We start from the raw sequence: 23,393 nt of genomic DNA, 5'->3' as shown, positions 1-23,393 counted from the left end.
CCCTCTGTACTTCTGTGTCCAGTATCATTCCCAGAAAGGATAACCTTGTCGTCAGTTCCAACTGTGACTTTGGAAGGTTTATGATCCAACCGTGTTGTTGGAGAGTGCAATGTTCTGCACCAACCTTTCCCTGGACCTCGCTTTTATTAGGAGATCGTCCAGGTAAGGAATTATATTGACTCCCTTCTAACGAAGGAGGACCATCATCTCCGCCATCACCCTGGTGAAGACCCTCGGTGCCGTGGAGAGTCCAAACGGCAACGTCTGAAATTGGTAATGACAATCCTGTATCGCGAATCTCAGATAAGCTTGATGCGGAGGATAAATAGGAACATGTAAGTAGGCATCCTTTATGTCCACCGACACCATGAAATCCCCTTCCTCCAGACTGGAGATCACTGCCCTGAGAGATTCCATCTTTAATTTGAACCTTTTCAGGTAGAGATTCAGAGATTTCAGGTTCAGGATCGGTCTGACCGAGCCGTCCGGATTCGGAACTACGAAGAGGCTTGAATAAAACCCTTCTCCCTGTTGTGACAGGGGAACCAGGACGATGACTTGATCCTGACACAATTTTTGTATTGCTGCCGTTACCACTTCCCTGTCTGGGAAAGAAACTGGTAAGGCCGATTTGAAAAAACGGTGCGGGGGAACGTCTTGAAACTCCAGTTTGTACCCGTGGGACACTATTTGTAAGACCCATGGGTCCAGGCCAGAATGAACCCAGAACTGACTGAAAAGTTTCACACGTGCCCCCACCTGAGCGGACTCCCGCCACGGAGCCCCAGCATCATGCTGTAGATTTGGCAGAAGCAGGGGATGTGATCCTGGAGACGCTGTGGACTTTTTTCCTCTTCCCCTTCCTCTACCCGCAAAGAAAGGGGAACCTTTTCCCTTTTTGTATCTATTGGGCCGAAAGGACTGCATCTGAAAGTGATGTGGCTTTTTCGGAGCATAAGGCAATAAAGTCGATTTACCTGCGGTAGCCACAAAAACTAAAGTATCCAGCCCGTCTCCAAACAAGGCTTCCCCTATATACGGGAGAGACTTCATATTCCTTTTGGAATCTGTGTCAGCATTCCATTGACGAATCCACAACGCTTTCCTTGCCGAGACTGTCATGGTAGTTGCTCTTGATCACAAGAGCCCAATATCTCTCATGGCTTCACGCATGTACCCTGCAGCGTTTTTAATATGACCCAACGGTAGGAGAACCTCGTCTCTATCTATTGTCAATTTCAGATGATAAGTTATCTGACCACTTTTCAATAGCACTACTATCCACTACTACCCACGCACAGGCAATTGTAGGCCTGAGTAGTGTCCCATTGGCCACATAAATAGATTTTAACGTAGTCTCCAACTTGCGGTCTGCCGGCTCCTTGAGTGAAGCCGTCCCAGGAGCAGGGAGAATTACCTTTTTTGTTAATCGTGGCAGGGCACTGTCTAAAACGGGGGGTGACGTCCACCTTTTCCTGTCCTCTGCCGGGAACGGATAAGCAGCCTGAATCCTTTTGGGGATCTGAAATTTCTTTTCAGGGTTTGCCCAGACACCCTCAAAGAGAGTGTTCAGTTCATGAGGAGGAAAAGTTACATTAATTTTCTTTTCTTTATAAAGGTAAACCTTCTGCTGAGGAAAAGCAGGGGTCTCTGTAACGTCTAACACCTCCTTTATAGCCACAATCATGTACTGAATGTTTTTTGCTAATTTTGGATCTATTCCCCTGGAATCACTAGTGTCGACACAGGAATCAGAGTCCGTGTCGGTGTCAGTCTGTATTACCTGAGTAAATGACCTCTTATGGGACCCAGAGGGGTCCCCTGTGGATGAAAAAGCAGAGTTTTGACAAATCACATCTTCCACAGACTTTCTCCAGGTTTCTGCATGAGACTCAGACTTATCCAATCTCTTACTGATATGATTCACACTTTCATGTAATTCTTTCACCCATTCAGGCTCATGGTGTGCTGGCAGTGTCACCACATTACAACTCTGTCCCTAAAATGGCTTCCTCAGGGGAAGAGCACCCTGCCTCAGACATGTCACACACGTGCACAACCACACCACAGACACTCTGGGGATTATAGGGGACAGACCCACAGTAAAATCTGTCAGAGGGACACAGAAAGGAATTGCCAGTCCACAACTCAGCGCCTAAAGAAAAAATCCCTGTGTCGCGTACTTTGTACACAGAGACTTTCCAGTGCTTATATATTGCCAATAATAGTTTGAGTACCTCAATATTACACTTCTCCCCCCCCCTTTTTGCACCATGATACTTGATTCAGAAGTGGAGGAGGACCAGCGCTTCTTCCCCTGCAACCTTGCTTGGAGAAAATGGCGCTGAGCAGTGTTCTGGCTGACTGAGGAGGAAGCCTCGCCCCTGTAATGGCGCATTTACCCTCAGCTTATTTGACAAAAATTTATACTGGCAGGGGTGTAGGATTGAGCCACGGTCCAATATGCCATTTTTTGCCAGAGTAGGATTTTATGCTGCCCAGGACGCCCCCCCCCCCGCGCCCTGCACCCGCTGTGTGCCTGAGTTTTGATAGCATGTTTGCGCAGCATTCCCGCTCGCTGCGCGGTACCTTTAGCCGTCACGATGACCGGAGGTCCCTCTGGCAGATCTCCGGTAATAATACTCACGCGTCTTCTGACTTCTGGCTCTGTTAGGGAGGTGACGGCGTACTGTGGGAGTGAGCGCATAGCCGCAGCTAGTGTTCAGTACCCTTCAGGAGCTAATGGTGTCCTGTCAGCAAGAAGCAGAGCCATGAAACTATGCAGGAAGTTGGTTCCTACTTCTTCTCCCTAAGTCCTATGAAGCAGGGAGACTGTTGCCAGCAGTCTGCCTGAAAATAAAAAACCTAACATAAAGTCTTTCAGTGAAACTCAGTAGAGCCCCACTAGAGTGCGGCCATTCTGCCTGGGCACATTTTCTAAACTGAGGTCTGGAGGAGGGGCATAGAGGGAGGAGCCAGTTCACACTCTGAAAAAGTCTTAAAGTGCCCATGGCTCCTGCAGAACAGTCTATACCCCATGGTACTAAAGTGGACCCCAGCATCCTCTAGGACGTATGAGAAATATCCTTTAAAGCACAGAAACAATTCAAGTTATGTTTTAGTATTGCAGGTAAGTAAAACAGATACATATCAGGAGAGCCAAAAGCCTTAGGGGGGACATTCAGACCCAGCCGCAATAGCTGCCCGCAGCAGTTTGCTGGTGTGGCAAAATGCACATGCGCAGCGGCCGCGCGGACACACACATTGCGGTCGCATCCCTGAGGGGTGAACGCGGGCCGGGACCATTTTCCAGGGGGCTGAGTGATGTCACATCTGGGTCTATCTCTGATTAACCCCCTACAAGCTTCCAGAGTGCACCTCATATCTCATCTTTTCCAAGTTACTACAAATGATACGAGATCGGTAGCACCAGTACTTTCAGGATTATTACACAGAACACACATAAAGGCTGACACTGCAAATAACACTAAATTATTACATACAAGGGATTAATTAGACATAAGGAAGCATGATCATCATTAAGACTAATTATTATTTGGTTCTGTGCGGGACCCATACACCTTTACTGCCTCCAGCAACCCCTGGTACTGCACTGCGGCCATCCGCCCTGTCTCCCCCTCTGACACCTCAGCGCTGATTGGGGACAATATTATCCACTTACACACTACCTCCAGCAGGCCACACTACTGCCACTCGTCCTGTCTGCCACCTCAGCGCTGATTGGGGACAATATTACCCACTTACACACTGCCTCCAGCAGCCCCCACTACTGCCACTCATCCTGTCTGCCACCTCAGCGCTGATTGGGGACAATATTACCCACTTACACACTGCCTCCAGCAACCCCCACTACTGCCACTTGTCCTGTCTGCCACCTCAGCGCTAATTGGGGACAATATTACCCACTTACACACTGCCTCCAGCAGCCCCCACTACTTCCACTCGTACTGTCTGCCACCTCAGAGCTGATTGGGGACAATATTACCCACTTACACACTGCCTCCAGCAACCCCCACTACTGCCACTTGTCCTGTCTGCCACCTCAGCGCTGATTGGGGACAATATTACCCACTTACACACTGCATCCGGCAGCCCCCACTACTGCCACTCATCCTGTCTGCCACCTCAGCGCTGATTGGGGACAATATTACCCACTTACACACTGCCTCCAGCAGCCCCCACTACTGCCACTCGCCCTGTCTGCCACCTCAGCGCTGATTGGGGACAATATTACCCACTTACACACTGCCTCCAGCAGCACCCACTACTGCCACTCGTCCTATCTGCCACCTCAGTGCTGATTGTGGACAATATTACCCACTTACACACTGCCTCCAGCAGCACCCACTACTGCCACTCGTCCAGTCTGCCACCTCAGCGCTGATTGAAAAATATTTCCCACTGCCTCCAGCAGCCCTGCTACTGCACTACTGCCACCCACCCTGTCTCCCCCTGACATCTAAGCACCGCTTGGGCATTTATTGTACTGCTAACAGTCCTTCATCAACAGATGGATGTAACCAGGGCAGTAAGGAGGCAGAAGCTGCTTCTGGTACCATGGACCCTGGTCATGTAGGGCTCGGAGAGTCAGTAAGATTCTGTAATAGGGTGCTGCTAATTAGCAGCGTTTGCAATCCTTTTCCTAGCATGCTGACTGCCGCCTCCCCCCTTGATGAAGCAGAAATTGTGATCGCCTCACAATTTCTGCTTCATCATAGAAATTAGTGAAGCCTCCTGCTGGCTCAGCTTAGCTGCGACTGCAGGAGGCATGCCACGTTCTCCTCGATCTCGGCAGCTGCGTGTGATGTCACGCAGCCGCCATCATCACGCCCCTGTTTGTCCTACAGTGCCACGTCTAATCCCTGGAAATGGAGCGTTGCCCAGCCCCCGGCCACCGCCTAAGCCTGATTGACAAGCAGGGGCAATCGCATTTTCTGCTCCCCCCCAAAGAAAATGAGGACGCATGTGCAGCACCCGCAACGTTTTCTCAATAATTCTGGTTGGATCGCACACTGCGAACCAACCTGAATCAGGCCGAGTCACCATCTTAAAGGCAGCTGGGGAGGGAGCAGAGAATGGGTGGTATGTGGCAGGAACAGGCTGGTTAGGTAACAGCTTGGCTGCTGCATTCTGTACAAGCTACAAGTGCTGCAATTCTTTTGCTGGGAGACCCAGGTAGAGGATATTACATTGTTCTATGTGTGATGATACAAATGCATGTATGACTGTAGGTCTTCTGAGGGTTCTGAGGGAAATAAGTGCTGGAGTCTGGCTATGTTCCTCAGATGAGGATCTGATTGTGGCTGATACCTGATGTTTAAGTGTCACTCCTCCACCATGATTCCGCACATGTGGGGTAATTCTGAGTTGATCGCAGCTTCAAGTTTGTTAGCAATTGGGCAAAACCATGTGCACTGCAGGGGAGGCAGATATAACATGTGCAGAGAGAGATAGATTTGGGTGGGGTGTGTTCAATCTGCAATCTAAATTGCAGTGTAAAAATAAAGCAGCCAGTATTTACACTGCACAGAAACAAAATAACCCACCCAAATGTAACTCTCTCTGCAAATGTTATATCTGCCCCCCCCCTGCAGTGCACATGGTTTTGCACAACTGCTAAAACATTTCCTGCTGCGATCAACTTGGAATTACCCCATGATCAGCATTTTGTAACTCTGAACCCCCAAGTGTAAGTCTGGTTGGTAGGCAAAGCTGAGCTGTAGACCTGCCTTTTGTCGTGAGCTTCTATCATATGGAACTGTTTCACTAGGACTGAGTCACAGCCAACTGGCATCACCCACACCTGGAGCTCAACTAGACATTTAGGATTGGTATTGGGTTCTCAGTACCCACAGCATTAAATAGGTCATTGGCATAGCAGTGGTAAACGAGGACATGACGTCGGATTGTTTCATCCTGTGGTAGCATGTATATTGCAAGAAGCATGGGAGATAGGATAAGAACCTTGAAGAACGTTACATGGCAATGATAAGTATACTCCAGAAGAATAAAATGGTTCCTCACCTGAGTGACGTCTATTGTGTGCGACAAGAGACGATTTTTTTCTCAGAACATGGAAATGGCCTCTCACCTATGTGACTTCTCTGATGTGTAACAAGTTGTGATTTCTGGGTAAAACATTTCCCACACTCAGAGCAAGAAAATGGCTTCTCACCTGTGTGACTTTTCTGGTGTATAACAAGAGCTGATTTGTATCTAAAACATTTCCCACACTCAGAACATGGAAATGGCTTCTCACCTGTGTGACTTCTCTGATGTGTAACAAGATTTGATTTCTGGGTAAAACATTTCCCACACTCAGAGCAGGAAAATGGCTTCTCACCTGTGTGACTTCTCTGATGTTTAACAAGATCTGATTTGTATGGAAAACATTTCCCACACTCAGAACATAGAAATAGAGTCTCACCTGTGTGACTTCTCTGATGTTTAACAAGATTTGATTTCAGGGTAAAACATTTCCCGCACTCAGAGCAAGAAAATGGCTTCTCACCTGTGTGACTCCTCTGATGTTTAACAAGATCTGATTTGTGTGGAAAACATTTCCCACACTCAGAATATAGAAATGGATTCTCCCCTGTGTGACTTCTCTGATGTGTAACAAGAGCCGATTTCTGTATAAAACTATTCTCACACTCAGAGCAAGAAAATGGCTTGTCACCTGTGTGAATTCTCTGATGTTTAACAAGATCTGATTTCTGTATAAAACATTTCCCACACTCAGAACAGGAATATAGATTCTCACCTGTATGTATTCTCTTATGTATTACAAGACGTGATTTGTATGTAAAACTTTTCCCACACTCAGAACATTGAAATGGCCTCTCACCTCGCTTAGCTGGTTGATGGGTAATAAGGTTTGTGCTCTGTGTAAAACATTTGGCATCTATAGAACAGGGAAACACTGTATCTACTCTCAGAGCTGTAACAGATGCTCCAATATCAGAGTGATCAGGAGAACATTTCCCAGGATCAGAGGGATCAGCTGATAGAGCTGGATGTATAATTGGGGTAATGGGGTTAGCTCCTGGAGAATCCTGTATACTGTCATTATCTTTTATGTCACAATCTGGGGATACCATTAGATGTCCCTCTGAGATATTCCTGCTTGAGTGTCCATCTGCTGGAAATAAAATACATTATGGAAATGGGACATTTTCTGTAACAATATTAATCTTGTAAACAATAGGAGAAGACGACTTTCTGGGACACTTAATTGTAAATGTGTGTGTATAATAAAACATTACTTTTACTGAAGGCTTTAAAATATTGTGTCTCAGACTATCATTGTGTCCACCGTCCTGAGAACACTCACAATAACAAATGTAATATTATAATAAGACTTATATATAGCTCTCTCTTGTACTGGTAACTAACCATGAAGTATAAATGGAGATGTAGTCACTCGCCAAGTCCTATGTCAGCACCAATGTAAAACTATGGATGGGGAACATATCGTATGAATTGGAGATTCTAGATGAACAATAACATCAGTCATATGAGCTAATTTCAGAGAAATGTCTCCTAACGTTACTCCTGGAAGCATTGGTAAGGTAGCTTTCCTCTATGTATGTGCTCATACGCTGGTAAGTCTGTACATGTTACTCACCCTTATTTCTCTTACATCCTAGAGGATGCTGGGGTTCCATTTAGCAACATGGGGTATAGACGGGTCCCTTGGGAGCCATGGGCACTTTAAGAGTTTAACAGTGTGGTCTGGCTCCTCCCTCTATGCCCCTCCTACCAGACTCAGTTTAGAAAATGTGCCCGGAGGAGCCGGTCACAGCTAAGGGAGCTCCTAGGAGTTTTTCTAGTTTTATTGTTTTTTAAGAGATTAGGTTACAGGAAGGCTGCTGGCAACAGCCTCCCTACTTCGTGGGACTTAGGGGGGGTGGGAGTAGGAACCAACTCTTGAAGTTGAGGGTGCTGATCACAAGCCCACGAGGCGACTGCTCACTTCGGCAGCACGGCCGCCACCCCCTAACAGAGCCAGAAGAATAAAGAGTGGGGAGTACATCGACGGCGGCCCGGGAAGCGGGTCGCCGGCGGGAATGGCGGCACAAGGGTGGGAGCGCAGCTCTGACAGGCTGCGCTCCGGAAGGCTCAGCACACTGTGTACGGCGCTGTGAGGGGCGTCCTGGGCCAGCGCAATCACCCTACACTGGTCAACTATAGCTATCAGGGGCTAATCCCACTGTTAGCTATAAAATACCTCAGGCCAGTATAATCAACTAAGTGCGGGAGAACGCGCCATTACAGGGGGCAGGACTTCTCCTCAGAGTGGATCCAGCACTCACCAGCACCATTTTCTCCCTGCAGATCACAGCATCAGAACGCTGACAGGGAGCACTGACCTCCACATAACTCCAGCTATCCTCTGCGGTACCAGGGTGTTATAGACAGGGGGGAGTGTGTTTATATGTAGTTTATCCTATTGAGGTTACTCAGTCAGCGCCAGCAGTTTGTATTAATAACTGCCTACTGGGGCGCTGTGTGGCTGGCTCCTTATACTCTGTGTCTCTCTGAAGGTACTCTGGGAGAAACTGTGTCTGACATTTTCCTGTGTGTGTGTGTGTGGCTGTATATCTCACATTAACATGTCTAAGGACTCTGTATCTTGTGCTGCAGAGTGTGTATCTTCTCCTGAAGAGTCTATCCCATGTTTTCAGGACTGCAATGTAATTTCCCAGCCCCCTGAATCTGAACCCCCATGGGTGGATTCTATAAGGGGCATGATATCACAGATTTCATCTAGGATGTCATATAATGAGAAACAAACGCAGGTTTTGAGGAACTCTGTAGAGGTATTGCAGTGTTCAACTCCCACTACCTCATCTGGGACCCCTACTACATATCCAAAAAAGAGTGATCTTGCCCAGATAATACAAGATGACATGGATACCGACTGTGATACAGAGGACAGTGATGGGGACATGGGGGGGGGGGGGGGGGGGGGGTTAATGATTGAGGCCATTAGGGACATTTTGCATATTACTGAGAAAGGTGGAGGCTTACTTTACTGACAATAAAATATCCTCCCTTACCTTCCCTGCTTCAAAGGAGTAACACTCCTTGTTTGAAAAATCCTGGGAAAACCCAGAGATTCCAAAGAGGGTTCTCATTGCTTTTCCCTTCCCTAAAGAGGACAGGAAAAAGTGGGAAAACCCACCGATAGTAGACGCTTCTGTATCTCGGTTGTCTAAAAGGGTGGTTTTACCTGTCCCTGGGTTGACCGCTTTAAAAGAACCGGCTGACCGCAAGATTGAGACTACACTCAAATCACTATACACAGCTACAGGCGTAGCTTTAAGGCCCACCATTGCTTGTATGTGGATTTCTAAAGCCATAGTAAAGTGGTCAGGCACATAACTAGAGGAATTAGATGCTATGGACAGGAGTGACATTGAATTGTTTTTACGTCACATACAGGATTCTGCAGGTTTTATGGTGGACGCCATGAAGGACCTGGGCTTGCTGAATGCAAGGGCTTCTTCCATTGCAGTCTCGGCACGCAGGGGACTCTGGCTGCGCCAATGGTCTGCCGATGCGGAATCCAAGAAATGACGGTGGACCTCCCAGCCTGGTGAACGGGCAGGTGGGAGCGAGACTAAAAGATTTCAGTCATATCTGGGCATCCTCTTGCCTAGACCCCTGGGTCAAAGATATTGTTACCCAGGGGTACAAACTGGAATTTCAAGACCTCCCACCTCACAGATTCTTCAAATCATGCTTACCAGCTTCGCTGACAGAAAGTGCTATCCTACAGGAAGCCATTCAAAGACTGGGTTAAACAAATGTTATTGTTCCAGTTCCACCTCACCTAATGCACAAAGGTTATTACTCAAACCGGACGGTTCGGTAAGACCGATATTAAACCTAAAGTCATTAAACCCGTACTTGAGGGAATTCAAATTCAAGATGGAGTTTCTGAGAACGGTGATCTCAGGTCTGGAGGAGGGGGAATTCCTAGTAACCCTGGATATCAAGGATGCGTACCTTAACATTCCGATCTGGCCGCCTCACCAGGCTTCTCAGATATGCGCTGCTGGACTGTCACTATCAGTTCCAGGCACTGCCATTTGGCCTATCCACAGCACCAAGGGTGTTCACCAAGGTCATAGAAGAGATGATGCCACTCCTCCGCATGCAGGGAGTGAACAAATTTCCATATCTGGATGATCTGCTGATAAAACCATCTTCCAGCGAGAGGTTGTTGCAGAGTATAGCTCTCTCGACTGGACTACTCCAGGATCACGGGTGGATCCTGAACCTTCCAAAGTCACATTTGGAACCGACACGGAGACTGCCCTTCCTGGGCATGATATTCGACACGGAAGAGCAGAGGGTGTTTCTACTGGCGGAGAAAGTGTTGGTGATCCAATCAATGGTACGGGATGTCCTGAAGCCAACCTGGGTATCGGTTCATCAGTGCATTCACCTTCTGAGGAATATGGTAGCCTCCTACGAGGCTCTACAATACGGAAGATTCCATGCGAGGTCATTCCAACTGGATTTCCTAGACAAATGGTCGGGATCTCATCTTCACATGCACCAGCGGATACACCTGTCACCAAAAGCCAGAATTTAACTCCTCTGGTGGCTGCAAACTTCTCACCTACTCGAGGGCCGCAGGCTCGGGATTCAGAATTGGAACCTTCTAACCACGGATGCAAGTCTCAGAGGTTGGGGAGCAGTCACCCAAGGGGAAAACTTCCAAGGAAAGTGGTCAAGTATGGAATCCATCCTTCCGATGAACATTCTGGAAGTAAGGGCCATATACAACGGCCTTCTACAAGCGGCACATCTTCTGCAAGATCGGGCCATTCAGGTTCAGTCAGACAATGTAACGGCGGTGTCCTACATAAACCGACAGGGAGGAACGAAGAGCACAGCGGCGATGTCAGAGGTTACAAGAATCCTCCTCTGGGCAGAAAAGCACGCAATGGCACTGTCAGCAATCTTCATACTGGGAGTGGACAACTGGGAAGCGGACTTCCTCAGCAGATACGATCTCCATCCAGGAGAATGGGGCCTCCACCCAGAGGTGTTCGCAGAGGTAACAAGTCGATGGTGTGTACCTCAGATAGCCATGATGGCCTCCCGCCTCAACAAGAAGCTTCGGAGGTACTGTTCCAGGTCGAGATACCCACAAGCAGTGGTGGTGGAAGCCCTGGTAACTCCGTGGGTGTTCCAATCGGTGTATGTGTTCCCTCCACTTCCACTCATCCCAAGGATTCTCAAACTAATAAAAAGAACAAGAGTTCAGGCGATCCTCATTGCTCCGGACTGGCCAAGACGGGGTTGGTACGCGGATCTTCTGGAATTACTGCTGGAGAATCCGAGGCCTCTTCCTCTTCACGAGGACCTTCTGCTACAGGGGTCGTTCGCCTATCAAGACTTACCGCGGCTACGTTTGACGGCATGGAGGTTGAACGCAAGATCTTAGCTCGGAAGTGCATTACGAAAAAGGTCATTCCTACCCCAGTACAGGCTAGGAAGGGAGTAACGTCTAAACATTACCATCGGAATTAGAAAAAGTATGTGTCTTGGTGTGAATCCAAGTTATTTCCTATGGTGGAGTTTCAACTGGGACGGTTTATCCTCTTTCTGCAAGCAGGCGTGAATGTGGGCCTACGCTTTGGCTCCATAAAGGTCCAGATTTCGGCCTTGTCCATTTTCTTCCAGAAACAATTGGCTGCACTCTCTGAGGTTCAGACTTTCTTAAAAAGGGGTTCTGCACATCCAACCACCCTTTGTTCCTCCTACGGCACCTTGAGATCTTAATGTGGTGCTGCAGTTCCTGCAATCGGATTGGTTTGAGCCTTTACAGGAGGTGGACGTCAAGTTTCTTACTTGGAAGGGGGTCACACTGTTGGCATTGGCATGTGCTCGACGTGTGTCAGAATTGGGGGCATTGTCATGCAAGAGCCCCTACTTGATTTTCCATGAGGATAGAGCTGAGCTCAGAACGCGTCAGCAATTTCTTCCAAAGGTTGTATCAGCTTTTCATATCAACCAACCTATTGTGGTGCCAGTGGCTACCGACTCCTCAATCACCTCAAAGTCCTTGGATGTTGTGAGGGCATTGAAAATTTATTTGAAGAGAACTTCTCGTCACAGGAAGTCGGACGCTCTATTTGTCCTTTATGATCCCAACAAGGTTGGGTGTCCTGCTTCTAAGCAGACGATTTCTCGCTGGATCAGGTTTACTATCCAGCATGCTTATTCTACGGCAGGCCTGCAGTATCCAAAAATCTACTCGTAAAGTGGGTTCTTCCTGCGCAGCTGCCCGGGGTGTCTCGGCTTTACAACTTTGCCGAGCAGCTACTTGGTCAGAGTCGAACACGTTTGCTAAGTTCTACAAGTTCAATACTTTGGCCTCTTAGGACCTAAAGTTTGGTCAATCTATTCTGCAGGAACCTCAGCACTCTCCCTCCCGTACTGGGAGCTTTGGTACATCCCCATGATACTAAATGGAACGCCCAGCATCCTCTAGGACGTAAGAGAAAATAGGATTTTAATTACCTACCGATAAAGCCTTTTCTCGTAGTCCGTAGAGGATGATGAGCGCCCGCCCGCCCAGTGCTTCGTTTTCCTGCATTGTTACTTGGTTAAGTACTGCATTGTTACTAGGTTTAGTACTGCATTGTTACTTGGTTAAGTATTGTTGTTCAGCCGTTGCTGAATTGTTTCAAGCTAGTTGGCTTGGCTTCTTTGCGTATGTGTGAGCTGGTGTAAATCTCACCACTATCTGTGTATTTCCTTCTCTTGAAGTATGTCCGTCTCCTCGGGCACAGTTTCTAGACCGAGTCTGGTAGGAGGGGCATAGAGGGAGGAGCCAGCCCACACTATTAAACTCCCATGGCTCCCAAGGGACTCGTCTATACCCCATGGTACTAAATGGAACCCCAGCATCCTCTACGGACTACGAGAAAAGGATTTACTGGTACGTAGTTAAAATCCTATTATAAGGTATATTGCTACAGCAGAGTAGGTGTGGAACAAGGTACTTTACATGCAATACACCATATAATACCCTGCAATCATCATACATCTCCTAGGTTACAGTCCACTCTTACACCCCCATCATCAGTGCCTTACCTCTATACTCTCATTAGTAATAAGGATGATGTGTGTACGGTACGATACAGAGAATTACATATCAGAATCTACACAGCTGCCGCCATACTTCTGCTTCTCATGTGTGTGCTTCTGAAAGCAGTGAACATCTGAGTGAGAGTGCAGGGAAGACAGCAGAGTCTGATGAGAAAGAGATTGGTTCTGCCTTTGCAGGGATGTACCAAACCTGTCACCCCTGTAAGTATATAAAATAATAAAGAAGAGGGGCGTGGCCTGAGTCCATCCAGACGTGCTTTCTGGAGCTCTCCTCACTAAGTGGCTTCTTATCTACCCTACCTGATAGCTCTCAGCCACCGCTGGGACCAAGACCCAATCTATTAAGTCCCCCACTCGTCCTGCCTTAAAGCAGCTCACTCCGGGCACCGTTCACTGCCTCAGCCTAGTGACGCCACTGAAGCCTCGGGCTGTATTCTGGGGCTAAGTGTGCCCAGTTTTCCTGCACACTGCGGACACCTGACTTGGAGGCGCTTTTGCTCAGGCAGGAGCACTTGCTCTCCCGCTCACACAGGTGCACAGCTCCCGCTACTGCTGGGGACAAAACGGGCTGCCCACAGTCACCGGAGCCCGGCGGCGATATTGGGAAGTGAGGTGGCTGCCATTTTAAATCCTGGTGCCCAGCCATCGCATGCTTTGCCTTCTGCCTTCAATAAAATTAATATAAGCTGCTAAATAAGTGTCCTGACGGCTGAATCGGGGTCACTACACTAAATTGAAGCATTTGCCTGGAGGTGAAACTACCTTCTATTTATATGGTACCACTATAATCTACTTCCTCTCAGTCTACATGCAGAGCCCAGTATCAAGTATCGTCTGAGTACAGCTCATTACACTCTGATTACAACCTCACAGTATATTATTTTGTGGATTTATTCACTGAATATATTTTGCCATTTGTGTCTCTCTGTGCTGAGTACTTCACGTCTGTGATCACGCTGACCTCTAGTGGAATTTCTCGCTCATTACTGTGTTATTTGAGTTGCATTACATCATGGTTTACTTGATATTTGGGCTCGGATAGACCAGTCACCCAGACTAAGAATGTCATTTTGAATGGAGTCATCTTGATGTATCCTCCTGACAGCGTACTACTGCTCCTTTTATTTAGAGATTGTTGGTATTTTCCTATCTCTGAGAGGTCTGTCTCTTTGTAGCCAGCTTACCATGCCTTCAAAAAAGGTTAAAAGGTACCAAATCGGCCCCACCTATCCATCTCTTTGGTACCTCTAATTCAGGTGGTCCTTCTGAGACCGCTACAACATCATCTGCTTCTTCTTGTCAGTCGCACAGCCCAGCTGTAATGGCTGAAGACGTCTTAAGACACTCTAGATGGTCCTGTTACTCTACGCTCTATACATTCTATGTTATCTACATTAAAGGACTGAAATAACCTCAGAACTTAACTCTAATATTCAAGCTTTGAGGTCCGATATCAGTGAGATTGGCACTCGTACAGACTAAGATGAAAGAGATTGTTGCGTGTCACAAAGACCTGATTTCACCAAATGACACCCTTCAGGAAGACATGGTCTCTATTCGTGATAAAGTCATTGATTTAGAAGAATGCTCTCAGAGAAATAATATCAGAATAATGGGCATTCCGGATTCTGTTACAAATGCTGAGCTTTATGATTATGCCACGGACCTCATTCAGAAACTTTCACCGAAGGCTTCTGCCACGGACCTTCTTACTTATAGGATCCATAGACTCCCAAAGTCTAAACAGGCCCCTATCCAAGCACCGAGGGATACTCTGCTCAGGATCTGGATGATGAAGGGCTGCCCACCTTAATGTGCGGCTTACCTCCATTGCCATTTGGCTGCGAGTTCCTCCCTGATGATTGAGGTACGCTACAGCCGTTGCATTGTTCAAGAGAATCTGAACCGGTTTTCCTTGAAGTATGTCATTTGCCTGAGTGAATGCCATATACAGTATATGGCCCGAAGTTCCAATATATTTATCGGCAGGCAACTTTCTTCCTTGGTCCACTGCACCTGGAAGCAGCACTTTTCTGACATGGCTCCCCAGCCCTGAAGACTGGTGTCCGTTATCAGAACCTCCCACTCCGAGATCCAAAAGGGTCGCCCTTTGTCTGTAGGCACCAGGCTAACGACCTCCGTACTTCCTGAGGAAAGACCATAGTCTGAGTTTTATCATCTGATGTAGCCCATTCCATCTGGAAAGAATCAGACGTTGAAGGGGCCTCTAGTGGAATTGAGCATATTCCACCCTGTCGAATGTTGACACCATAGATTCCATCACTACTACTCTTTGATTGTGTAGTAGCTACTGGATCCTTGTCTGTATTGTGGATATTCTGTTCAGAGGTAGAAAAAGTCTCAGAAGCCTGGAATACAATACAACCCCCAGGTGCGTCATGCGTTGAGACGGAACCAGGGATGACCGCCCAATTTATGAGCCAGCCGTGGCTTTGTAAACAGCCTATTGTCAATTGCAGATGGCCCTGGAGAGTTTCCTGGGAATGAGCCAGGATTAACAGGTTGCCCAGGTATGGGAAAATTCTTGTCCCCAGACGACGGAGATAAGCCGCCATCACCACCATCATTTTGGTAAACACTCTTGGAGCTGTAGCCAGTCCAAACGGTAGGGCCTGAAACTGAAAATGTTGCCGGAGCATGGCAAACCTGAGATAGCACTGATGGAACGGTGCTATAGGTCAGGGATGGGGAACCTTCGGCCCTCCAGCTGTTGTTGAACTACACATACCAGCATGCCTTGCTACAGTTTTTGCTATTTGGCCATGCAAAAGCTGATGAGGGGCATGATGGGATGTGTAGTTCAACAACAGCTGGAGGGCCCAAAGTTCCCCATCCCTGCTATAGGTACACGCAGGTAAGCATCCTGGATATCTAGGGATACCATAAAATCCCCCGGCTCCACGTCCAAGGAAGAAGGCCCTCTGGTAGCCCAATGCTTTTTACTCTGTACAGACTTATCCGATCGGGACTGTTTGCCGTAACCCTTTCCTTTCACTTTCCTTGGGTCCAAAAGGACTGAAAAGCTGGAAACCTAGGTTTAGACTTGTAGGTAGAAGGAAACTTCACTTTCTTAGAGTCTGCTTCTGACGCCAGAATATTGTTTAACTCTTTACCATAAAGAATATCTCCAGTAAAAGGCAAAGACTCTAGTCCTCTTTTGGACTCTGAGTCAGCCTTCCATGTACGTAGCCAGACAGCTCTGCATGCTGCTACTGCGGAGGCTGATGCTTGAGAAGCTATAGTACCCATATCCAAGGCTGCTTCTTCCATAAAGACAGCTGATTGTTTGATATGAGCAATATGGGACTTTTGTTCTCTGTACACCATTAGCAGATCGTCTTCTAATGCATCAGCCCAGGCCGCCACTGCTTTCACCATCCAGGCTGAAGCCAGGGCCGGCCTAACAACTGCCCCTGACAAGGAAAAAACTGTTTTTAGAAAACTATTTTTCTATCCGTTACATCATTTAATGATGTTGAAGGTAGAGGTAATGTAGATTTACGCACCAACCGAATGACATGCGTATCTACTTTGGGAGCCACTTCCCTTTTCAAACAATCCCCATCCAGAAGAGGATAATGAGAATTCAATTTTTTAGGAATTCTGAACTTCTTATTGGGTGTGACGCAAGCATCTTGCATGATTTCCGTCAGCTGTTCTGTCTCCGGAAATTCAGTTCTGACCGTTTTGGGACATTTAAACACAGGTGCCTCCTCTAAGGATAGAATGGCTTTCATAGCACTAATTAGCTCAGGTATATCTACCAAGCTGGGACCTTCATCCTCATCTCTGTATACAGACCCAGAATGCGAGGAATCATCCTCATCCTCCGAAGTGTCCCCTTCCGAAACCTGTGTAGACTGTGAAGATGTTGTTTCATGTCAGTGTGATTTACTTTCCAGAGGCCTTTCAGCCTGTTTTTGTTGAAAGGCTGCAGATTCCTGGACTGGATCTGATAAGACCCAGGGAGAATGTTGCATGTAAGGGTTAATTGGGTAACATATCCCTGGTATGGGAGTTGGTATAATCCGCTCAGCAATATTGGATAATGTTTGTGTAAAAGAAGCCCATGGAGGTTCTGACAGAACCTGTGCCTGCCTTGGATTACTATGGAGGCTTTGGTGGAAGCTATAACACATAATCCATTTTGTACCAGATCTTGAGAGGTTAACCCTGCTTTGCATGACAAACATGATATCAATGTTGGTGCTGCTGTGGAGAGTGTATCCTCCTAACCCTTGCCTCTCTTAGACATGGTAATCACACACCTGTATGGTGTTAACTACACAATTTGTGACCACATTCACTGTAAGCTTGCTAAAGTGATATACAATCCGATCCCTCTCTGCCTTGCACCAGCATTGACGATATATAACACCCGCAAAACTGACAGATATACAGTAAAGGTCAGCAGCCACACTAGCAATCAGTCTGATCGTAGCAGCAAATTTGCTGCTACGATCAGATCCGGATATTAGTATATGAAGCAGTGGATTGATATGCTGTAATTCTAGTCACAATCTGGTACGCAGTTTATTATTGGTGGGTGTGGGCACCCTGAAAAGAATTACTACACCATAGGCGCTTCTTCCTCTTCCTCACAGATTCTTTGACTATCTACCTAGTAGCAATTTGAGGAACTGAGCAGCCGGCCAAAGAAGTGGAGTGTGTGAGATTGAGGCTATAAACCCTACATTGGACTTCATGGAACCCTGTGGACTACATCAGGGTACAGAAATATTGGACTGGGAGAAGCGCACTGATCTATTCCTTTTTCAAACGATATATATATATATATAATAAGAATTTACTCACCGGTAATTCTATTTCTCGTAGTCCGTAGTGGATGCTGGGAACTCCGTAAGGACCATGGGGAATAGACGGGCTCCGCAGGAGACTGGGCACTCTAAGAAAGAATTAGGACTACTGGTGTGCACTGGCTCCTCCCTCTATGCCCCTCCTCCAGACCTCAGTTAGGGAAACTGTGCCCGGAAGAGCTGACACAATAAGGAAAGGATTTGGAATCCCGGGTAAGACTCATACCAGCCACACCAATCACACCGTACAACTCCTGATACTATACCCAGTTAACAGTATGAATAACAACTGAGCCTCACGAACAGATGGCTCATAACAATAACCCTTTAGTTAGGCAATAACTATATACAAGTATTGCAGACAATCCGCACTTGGGATGGGCGCCCAGCATCCACTACGGACTACGAGAAATAGAATTACCGGTGAGTAAATTCTTATTTTCTCTGACGTCCTAGTGGATGCTGGGAACTCCGTAAGGACCATGGGGATTATACCAAAGCTCCCAAACGGGCGGGAGAGTGCGGATGACTCTGCAGCACCGAATGAGCAAACTCAAGGTCCTCCTCAGCCAGGGTATCAAACTTGTAGAATTTTGCAAACGTGTTTGATCCCGACCAGGTAGCAGCTCGGCAAAGTTGTAAAGCCGAGACCCCTCGGGCAGCCGCCCAAGAAGAGCCCACCTTCCTAGTGGAATGGGCTTTGACTGATTTAGGATGCGGAAGTCCAGCCGCAGAATGTGCAAGTTGAATCGTGGAGCAGATCCAGCGAGCAATAGTCTGCTTAGAAGCAGGAGCACCCAACTTGTTGGGTGCATGCAGGATAAACAGCGAGTCAGTCTTTCTGACTCCAGCCGTCCTGGAAAACATAGATTTTCAGGGCCCGGACCACGTCCAGCAACTTGGAAGCCTCCAAGTCCCGAGTAGCCGCAGGCACCACAATAGGTTGGTTCAAATGAAACGCTGATACCACCTTAGGGAGGAATTGGGGACGCGTCCTCAATTCTGCTCTGTCCATATGGAAGATCAGATAGGGGCTTTTACAGGACAAAGCCGCCAATTCTGACACCTGCCTAGCCGAAGCCAAGGCCAAAAGCATGACCACTTTCCACGTGAGATATTTTAATTCCACGGTCTGAAGTGGCTCAAACCAATGTGATTTTAGGAAATCCAACACAACGTTGAGATCCCAAGGTGCCACTGGGGGCACAAAAGGGGGCTGAATATGCAGCACTCCCTTAACAAACGTCTGAACTTCAGGCAGTGAAGCCAGTTCTTTTTGAAAGAAAATAGACATGGCTGAAATCTGGACTTTAATGGATCCCAATTTTAGGCCCATAGTCACTCCTGACTGTAGGAAGTGCAGAAATCGACCCAGCTGAAATTTTTCTGTGGGGGCCTTCATAGCCTCACACCAAGCAACATATTTTCGCCATATGCGGTGATAATGCTTTGCTGTCACATCTTTCCTAGCTTTTATTAGCGTAGGAATGACCTCAATCGGAATGCCCTTTTCCATCAGGATCCGGCGTTCAACCGCCATGCCGTCAAACGCAGCCGCGGTAAGTCTTGGAACAGACAGGGCCCCTGCTGTAGCAGGTCCAGTCTGAGAGGCAGAGGCCAAGGGTCCTCTGAGATCATTTCTTGTAGTTCCGGGTACCAAGTCCTTCTTGGCCAATCCGGAACAATGAGTATAGTTCTTATTCCTCTTTTTCTTATTATCCTCAGCACCTTTGGTATGAGAGGAAGAGGAGGGAACACATAAACCGACTGGTACACCCACGGTGTCACTAGAGCGTCCACAGCTATCGCCTGAGGGTCCCTTGACCTGGCGCAATATCTGTTTAGCTTTTTGTTTAGGCGGGACGCCATCATGTCCACCTGTGGCCTTTCCCAACGGTTTACAATCAGTTGGAAGACTTCTGGATGAAGTCCCCACTCTCCCGGGTGGAGGTCGTGCCTGCTGAGGAAGTCTGCTTCCCAGTTGTCCACTCCCGGAATGAACACTGCCGACAGTGCTAACACGTGATTTTCCGCCCATCGGAGAATCCTTGTGGCTTCTGCCATCGCCATCCTGCTTCTTGTGCCACCCTGTCGGTTTACATGGGCGACCGCCGTGATGTTGTCTGACTGAATCAGCACCGGCTGGTTTTGAAGCAGGGGTCTTGCCTGACTTAGGGCATTGTAAATGGCCCTTAGTTCCAGAATATTTTAATGTGTAGGGAAGCCTCCTGACTCGACCATTGTCCTTGGAGGTTTCTTCCCTGCGTGACTGCCCCCCAACCCCGGAGGCTTGCATCCGTGGTCACCAGGACCCAGTCCTGTATGCCGAATCTGCGGCCCTCGAGAAGATGAGCACTCTGCAGCCACCACAGCAGAGACACCCTGGCCCTCGGGGACAGGGTGATCAGCCGATGCATCTGAAGATGCGATCCGGACCACTTGTCTAACAGATCCCACTGAAAGATCCTTGCATGGAACCTGCCGAATGGAATTGCTTCGTAAGAAGCTAACATCTTTCCCAGGACTCGCGTGCAGTGATGCACCGACACCTGTTTTGGTTTCAGGAGGTCTCTGACCAGAGATGACAACTCCTTGGCCTTCTCCTCCGGGAGAAACACCTTCTTCTGTTCTGTGTCCAGAATCATACCCAGGAACAGCAGACGCGCCGTAGGAACCAGCTGCGACTTTGGAATATTCAGAATCCAGCCGTGCTGTTGTAGCACTTCCTGAGATAGTGCTACTCCGACCAACAACTGCTCCCTGGACCTCGCCTTTATAAGGAGATCGTCCAAGTACGGGATAATTATAACTCCCTTCTTTCGAAGGAGTATCATCATTTCGGCAATTACCTTGGTAAATACCCTCGGTGCCGTGGACAGACCAAACGGCAACGTCTGGAATTGGTAATGGCAGTCTTGTACCACAAAACGGAGGTACACCTGGTGAGGTGGGTAGATGGGGACATGCAGGTAAGCATCCTTGATGTCCAGTGATACCATGTAATCCCCTTCTTCCAGGCTTGCAATAACCGCCCTGAGCGATTCCATTTTGAACTTGAACCTTCTTATATAAGTGTTCAAGGATTTCAAATTTAAAATGGGTCTCACCGAACCGTCTGGTTTCGGTACCACAAACATTGTGGAATAGTAACCCCGTCCCTGTTGAAGGAGGGGAACTTTTATTATCACCTGCTGGAGGTACAGCTTGTGAATTGCCGCCAGCACTACCTCCCTGTCCGGGGGAGTAGCTGGCAAGGCTGATTTGAGGTAACGCGAGGGGGAGACGTCTCGAATTCCAGCTTGTATCCCTGAGATACCACTTGTAGAACCCAGGGATCCACCTGTGAGCGAACCCACCGGTCGCTGAAGTTCCGGAGACGGGCCCCCACCGCACTTGGCTCCACCAGTGGAGCCCCAGCGTCATGCGGTGGATTTAGTGGAAGCAGGGGAGGATTTCTGTTCTTGGGAACTGGCTGTATGGTGCAGCTTTTTCCCTCTACCCCTGCCTCTGGGCAGAAAGGACGCGCCTTTAACCCGCTTGCCTTTCTGGGGCCGAAAGGACTGTACCTGATAATACGGTGCTTTCTTTGGCTGTGAGGGAACCTGGGGTAAAAATGTCGACTTCCCAGCTGTCGCTGTGGAAACGAAGTCCGAGAGACCATCCCCAAACAATTCCTCAACCTTGTAAGGCAAAACCTCCATATGCCTTTTAGAATCCGCATCACCTGTCCACTGCCGAGTCCATAATACTCTCCTGGCAGAAATGGACATTGCATTTATTCTAGATGCCAGCCGGCAAATATCCCTCTGTGCATCTCTCATGTATAAGACTACGTCTTTAATATGCTCTATGGTTATCAATATAGTGTCCCTATCAAGGGAATCAATGTTATCAGACAGGGAATCAGACCACGCTGCTGCAGCACTGCACATCCATGCTGAAGCAATAGCAGGTCTCAGTATAGTACCTGAGTGTGTATATACAGACTTCAGGATAGCCTCCTGCTTTCTATCCGCAGGCTCCTTTAAGGCGGCCGTATCCTGAGACGGTAGTGCCACCTTTTTTGACAAGCGTGTGAGCGCTTTATCCACCCTCGGGGATGTCTCCCAACGTACCCTGTCCTCTGGCGGGAAAGGGTACGCCATTAGTAACTTTTTAGAAATCACTAGTTTTTTATCAGGGGAAGCCCACGCTTCTTCACACACTTCATTTAACTCATCTGAAGGGGGAAAAACCACTGGTTGCTTTTTCTCCCCAAACATAATACCCTTTTTACCTGGGTTAATGTCAGAAATGTGCAACACATTTTTTATTGCCGTAATCATGCAACGGATGGCCCTAGTGGTATGTACATTAGTCTCGTCGTCGTCGACACTGGAGTCAGACTCCGTGTCGACATCTGTGTCTGCCATCTGAGGTAGCGGGCGTTTTTGAGCCCCTGATGGCCTTTGAGACGCCTGGGCAGGCACTGGCTGAGAAGCCGGCTGTCCCACAGCTGTTATGTCATCGAACCTTTTATGTAAGGAGTTGACACTGTCGGTTAATACCTTCCACATATCCATCCACTCAGGTGTCGACCCCGCAGGGGGTGACATCACATTTATCGGCATCTGCTCCGCCTCCACATAAGCCTCCTCATCAAACATGTCGACACAGCCGTACCGACACACCGCACACACACAGGGAATGCTCTGACTGAGGACAGGACCCCACAAAGTCCTTTGGGGAGACAGAGAGAGAGTATGCCAGCACACACCACAGCGCTATATAAACAGGGATTTACACTACACAAAGTGATTTTCCCTATAGCAGCTATAATACACAGTTTTGCGCCTAAATTTAGTGCCCCCCCTCTCTTTTTTACCCTATTGAGCCTGGAAACTGCAGGGGAGAGCCTGGGGAGCGTCCTTCCAGCGGAGCTGTGAAGAGGAAATGGCGCCAGTGTGCTGAGGGAGATAGCCCCGCCCCTTTTTCGGCGGGCTTCTCCCGCTCTTATATTAATATTATGGCAGGGGATTTTTACACATATATAGTTTATTAGACTATATTATGTGTTTTTTTGCCATTTAAGGTACTCTAATTGCAGCCCAGGGCGCCCTCCCCCAGCGCCCTGCACCCATCAGTAACCGGAGTATGTGGTGTGCATAGGGAGCAATGGCGCACAGCTGCAGTGCTGTGCACTACCTTAATGAAGACCGGAGTCTTCAGCTGCCGATTTCCAGGACGTTCTTCTTGCTTCTGGCTCTGCAAGGGGGATGGCGGCGAGGCTCCGAGACCGGACGACCGAGGCTGGGCCTGTGTTCGATCCCTCTGGAACTAATGGTGTCCAGTAGCCTAGAAGCCCAAGCTAGCTGCAAGCAGGTAGGTTCGCTTCTCTCCCCTAAGTCCCTCGTAGTAGTG

General features: G+C 48.1%; 1 protein-coding gene across 1 annotated transcript in view; it reads right to left on the bottom strand.

Moving 5' to 3' along the window:
* Nucleotides 1-23,393, bottom strand: part of LOC134984098 (oocyte zinc finger protein XlCOF6-like) — a 108,138-nt gene that overhangs the window by 49,396 nt on the left and 35,349 nt on the right. The window contains exon 7 of the mRNA XM_063949730.1: nt 6,869-7,159. Coding sequence (XP_063805800.1) covers nt 6,869-7,159 — 291 coding nt within the window. The remainder of the gene's footprint in view (nt 1-6,868; nt 7,160-23,393) is intronic.

Source organism: Pseudophryne corroboree (genome assembly GCF_028390025.1).
Source record: "Pseudophryne corroboree isolate aPseCor3 chromosome 3 unlocalized genomic scaffold, aPseCor3.hap2 SUPER_3_unloc_35, whole genome shotgun sequence".
Lineage (NCBI taxonomy): Eukaryota > Metazoa > Chordata > Amphibia > Anura > Myobatrachidae > Pseudophryne > Pseudophryne corroboree.
The sequence above is the reverse complement of the archived record's forward strand: the minus strand, read 5'-3'. Positions and strand labels throughout refer to the sequence as shown.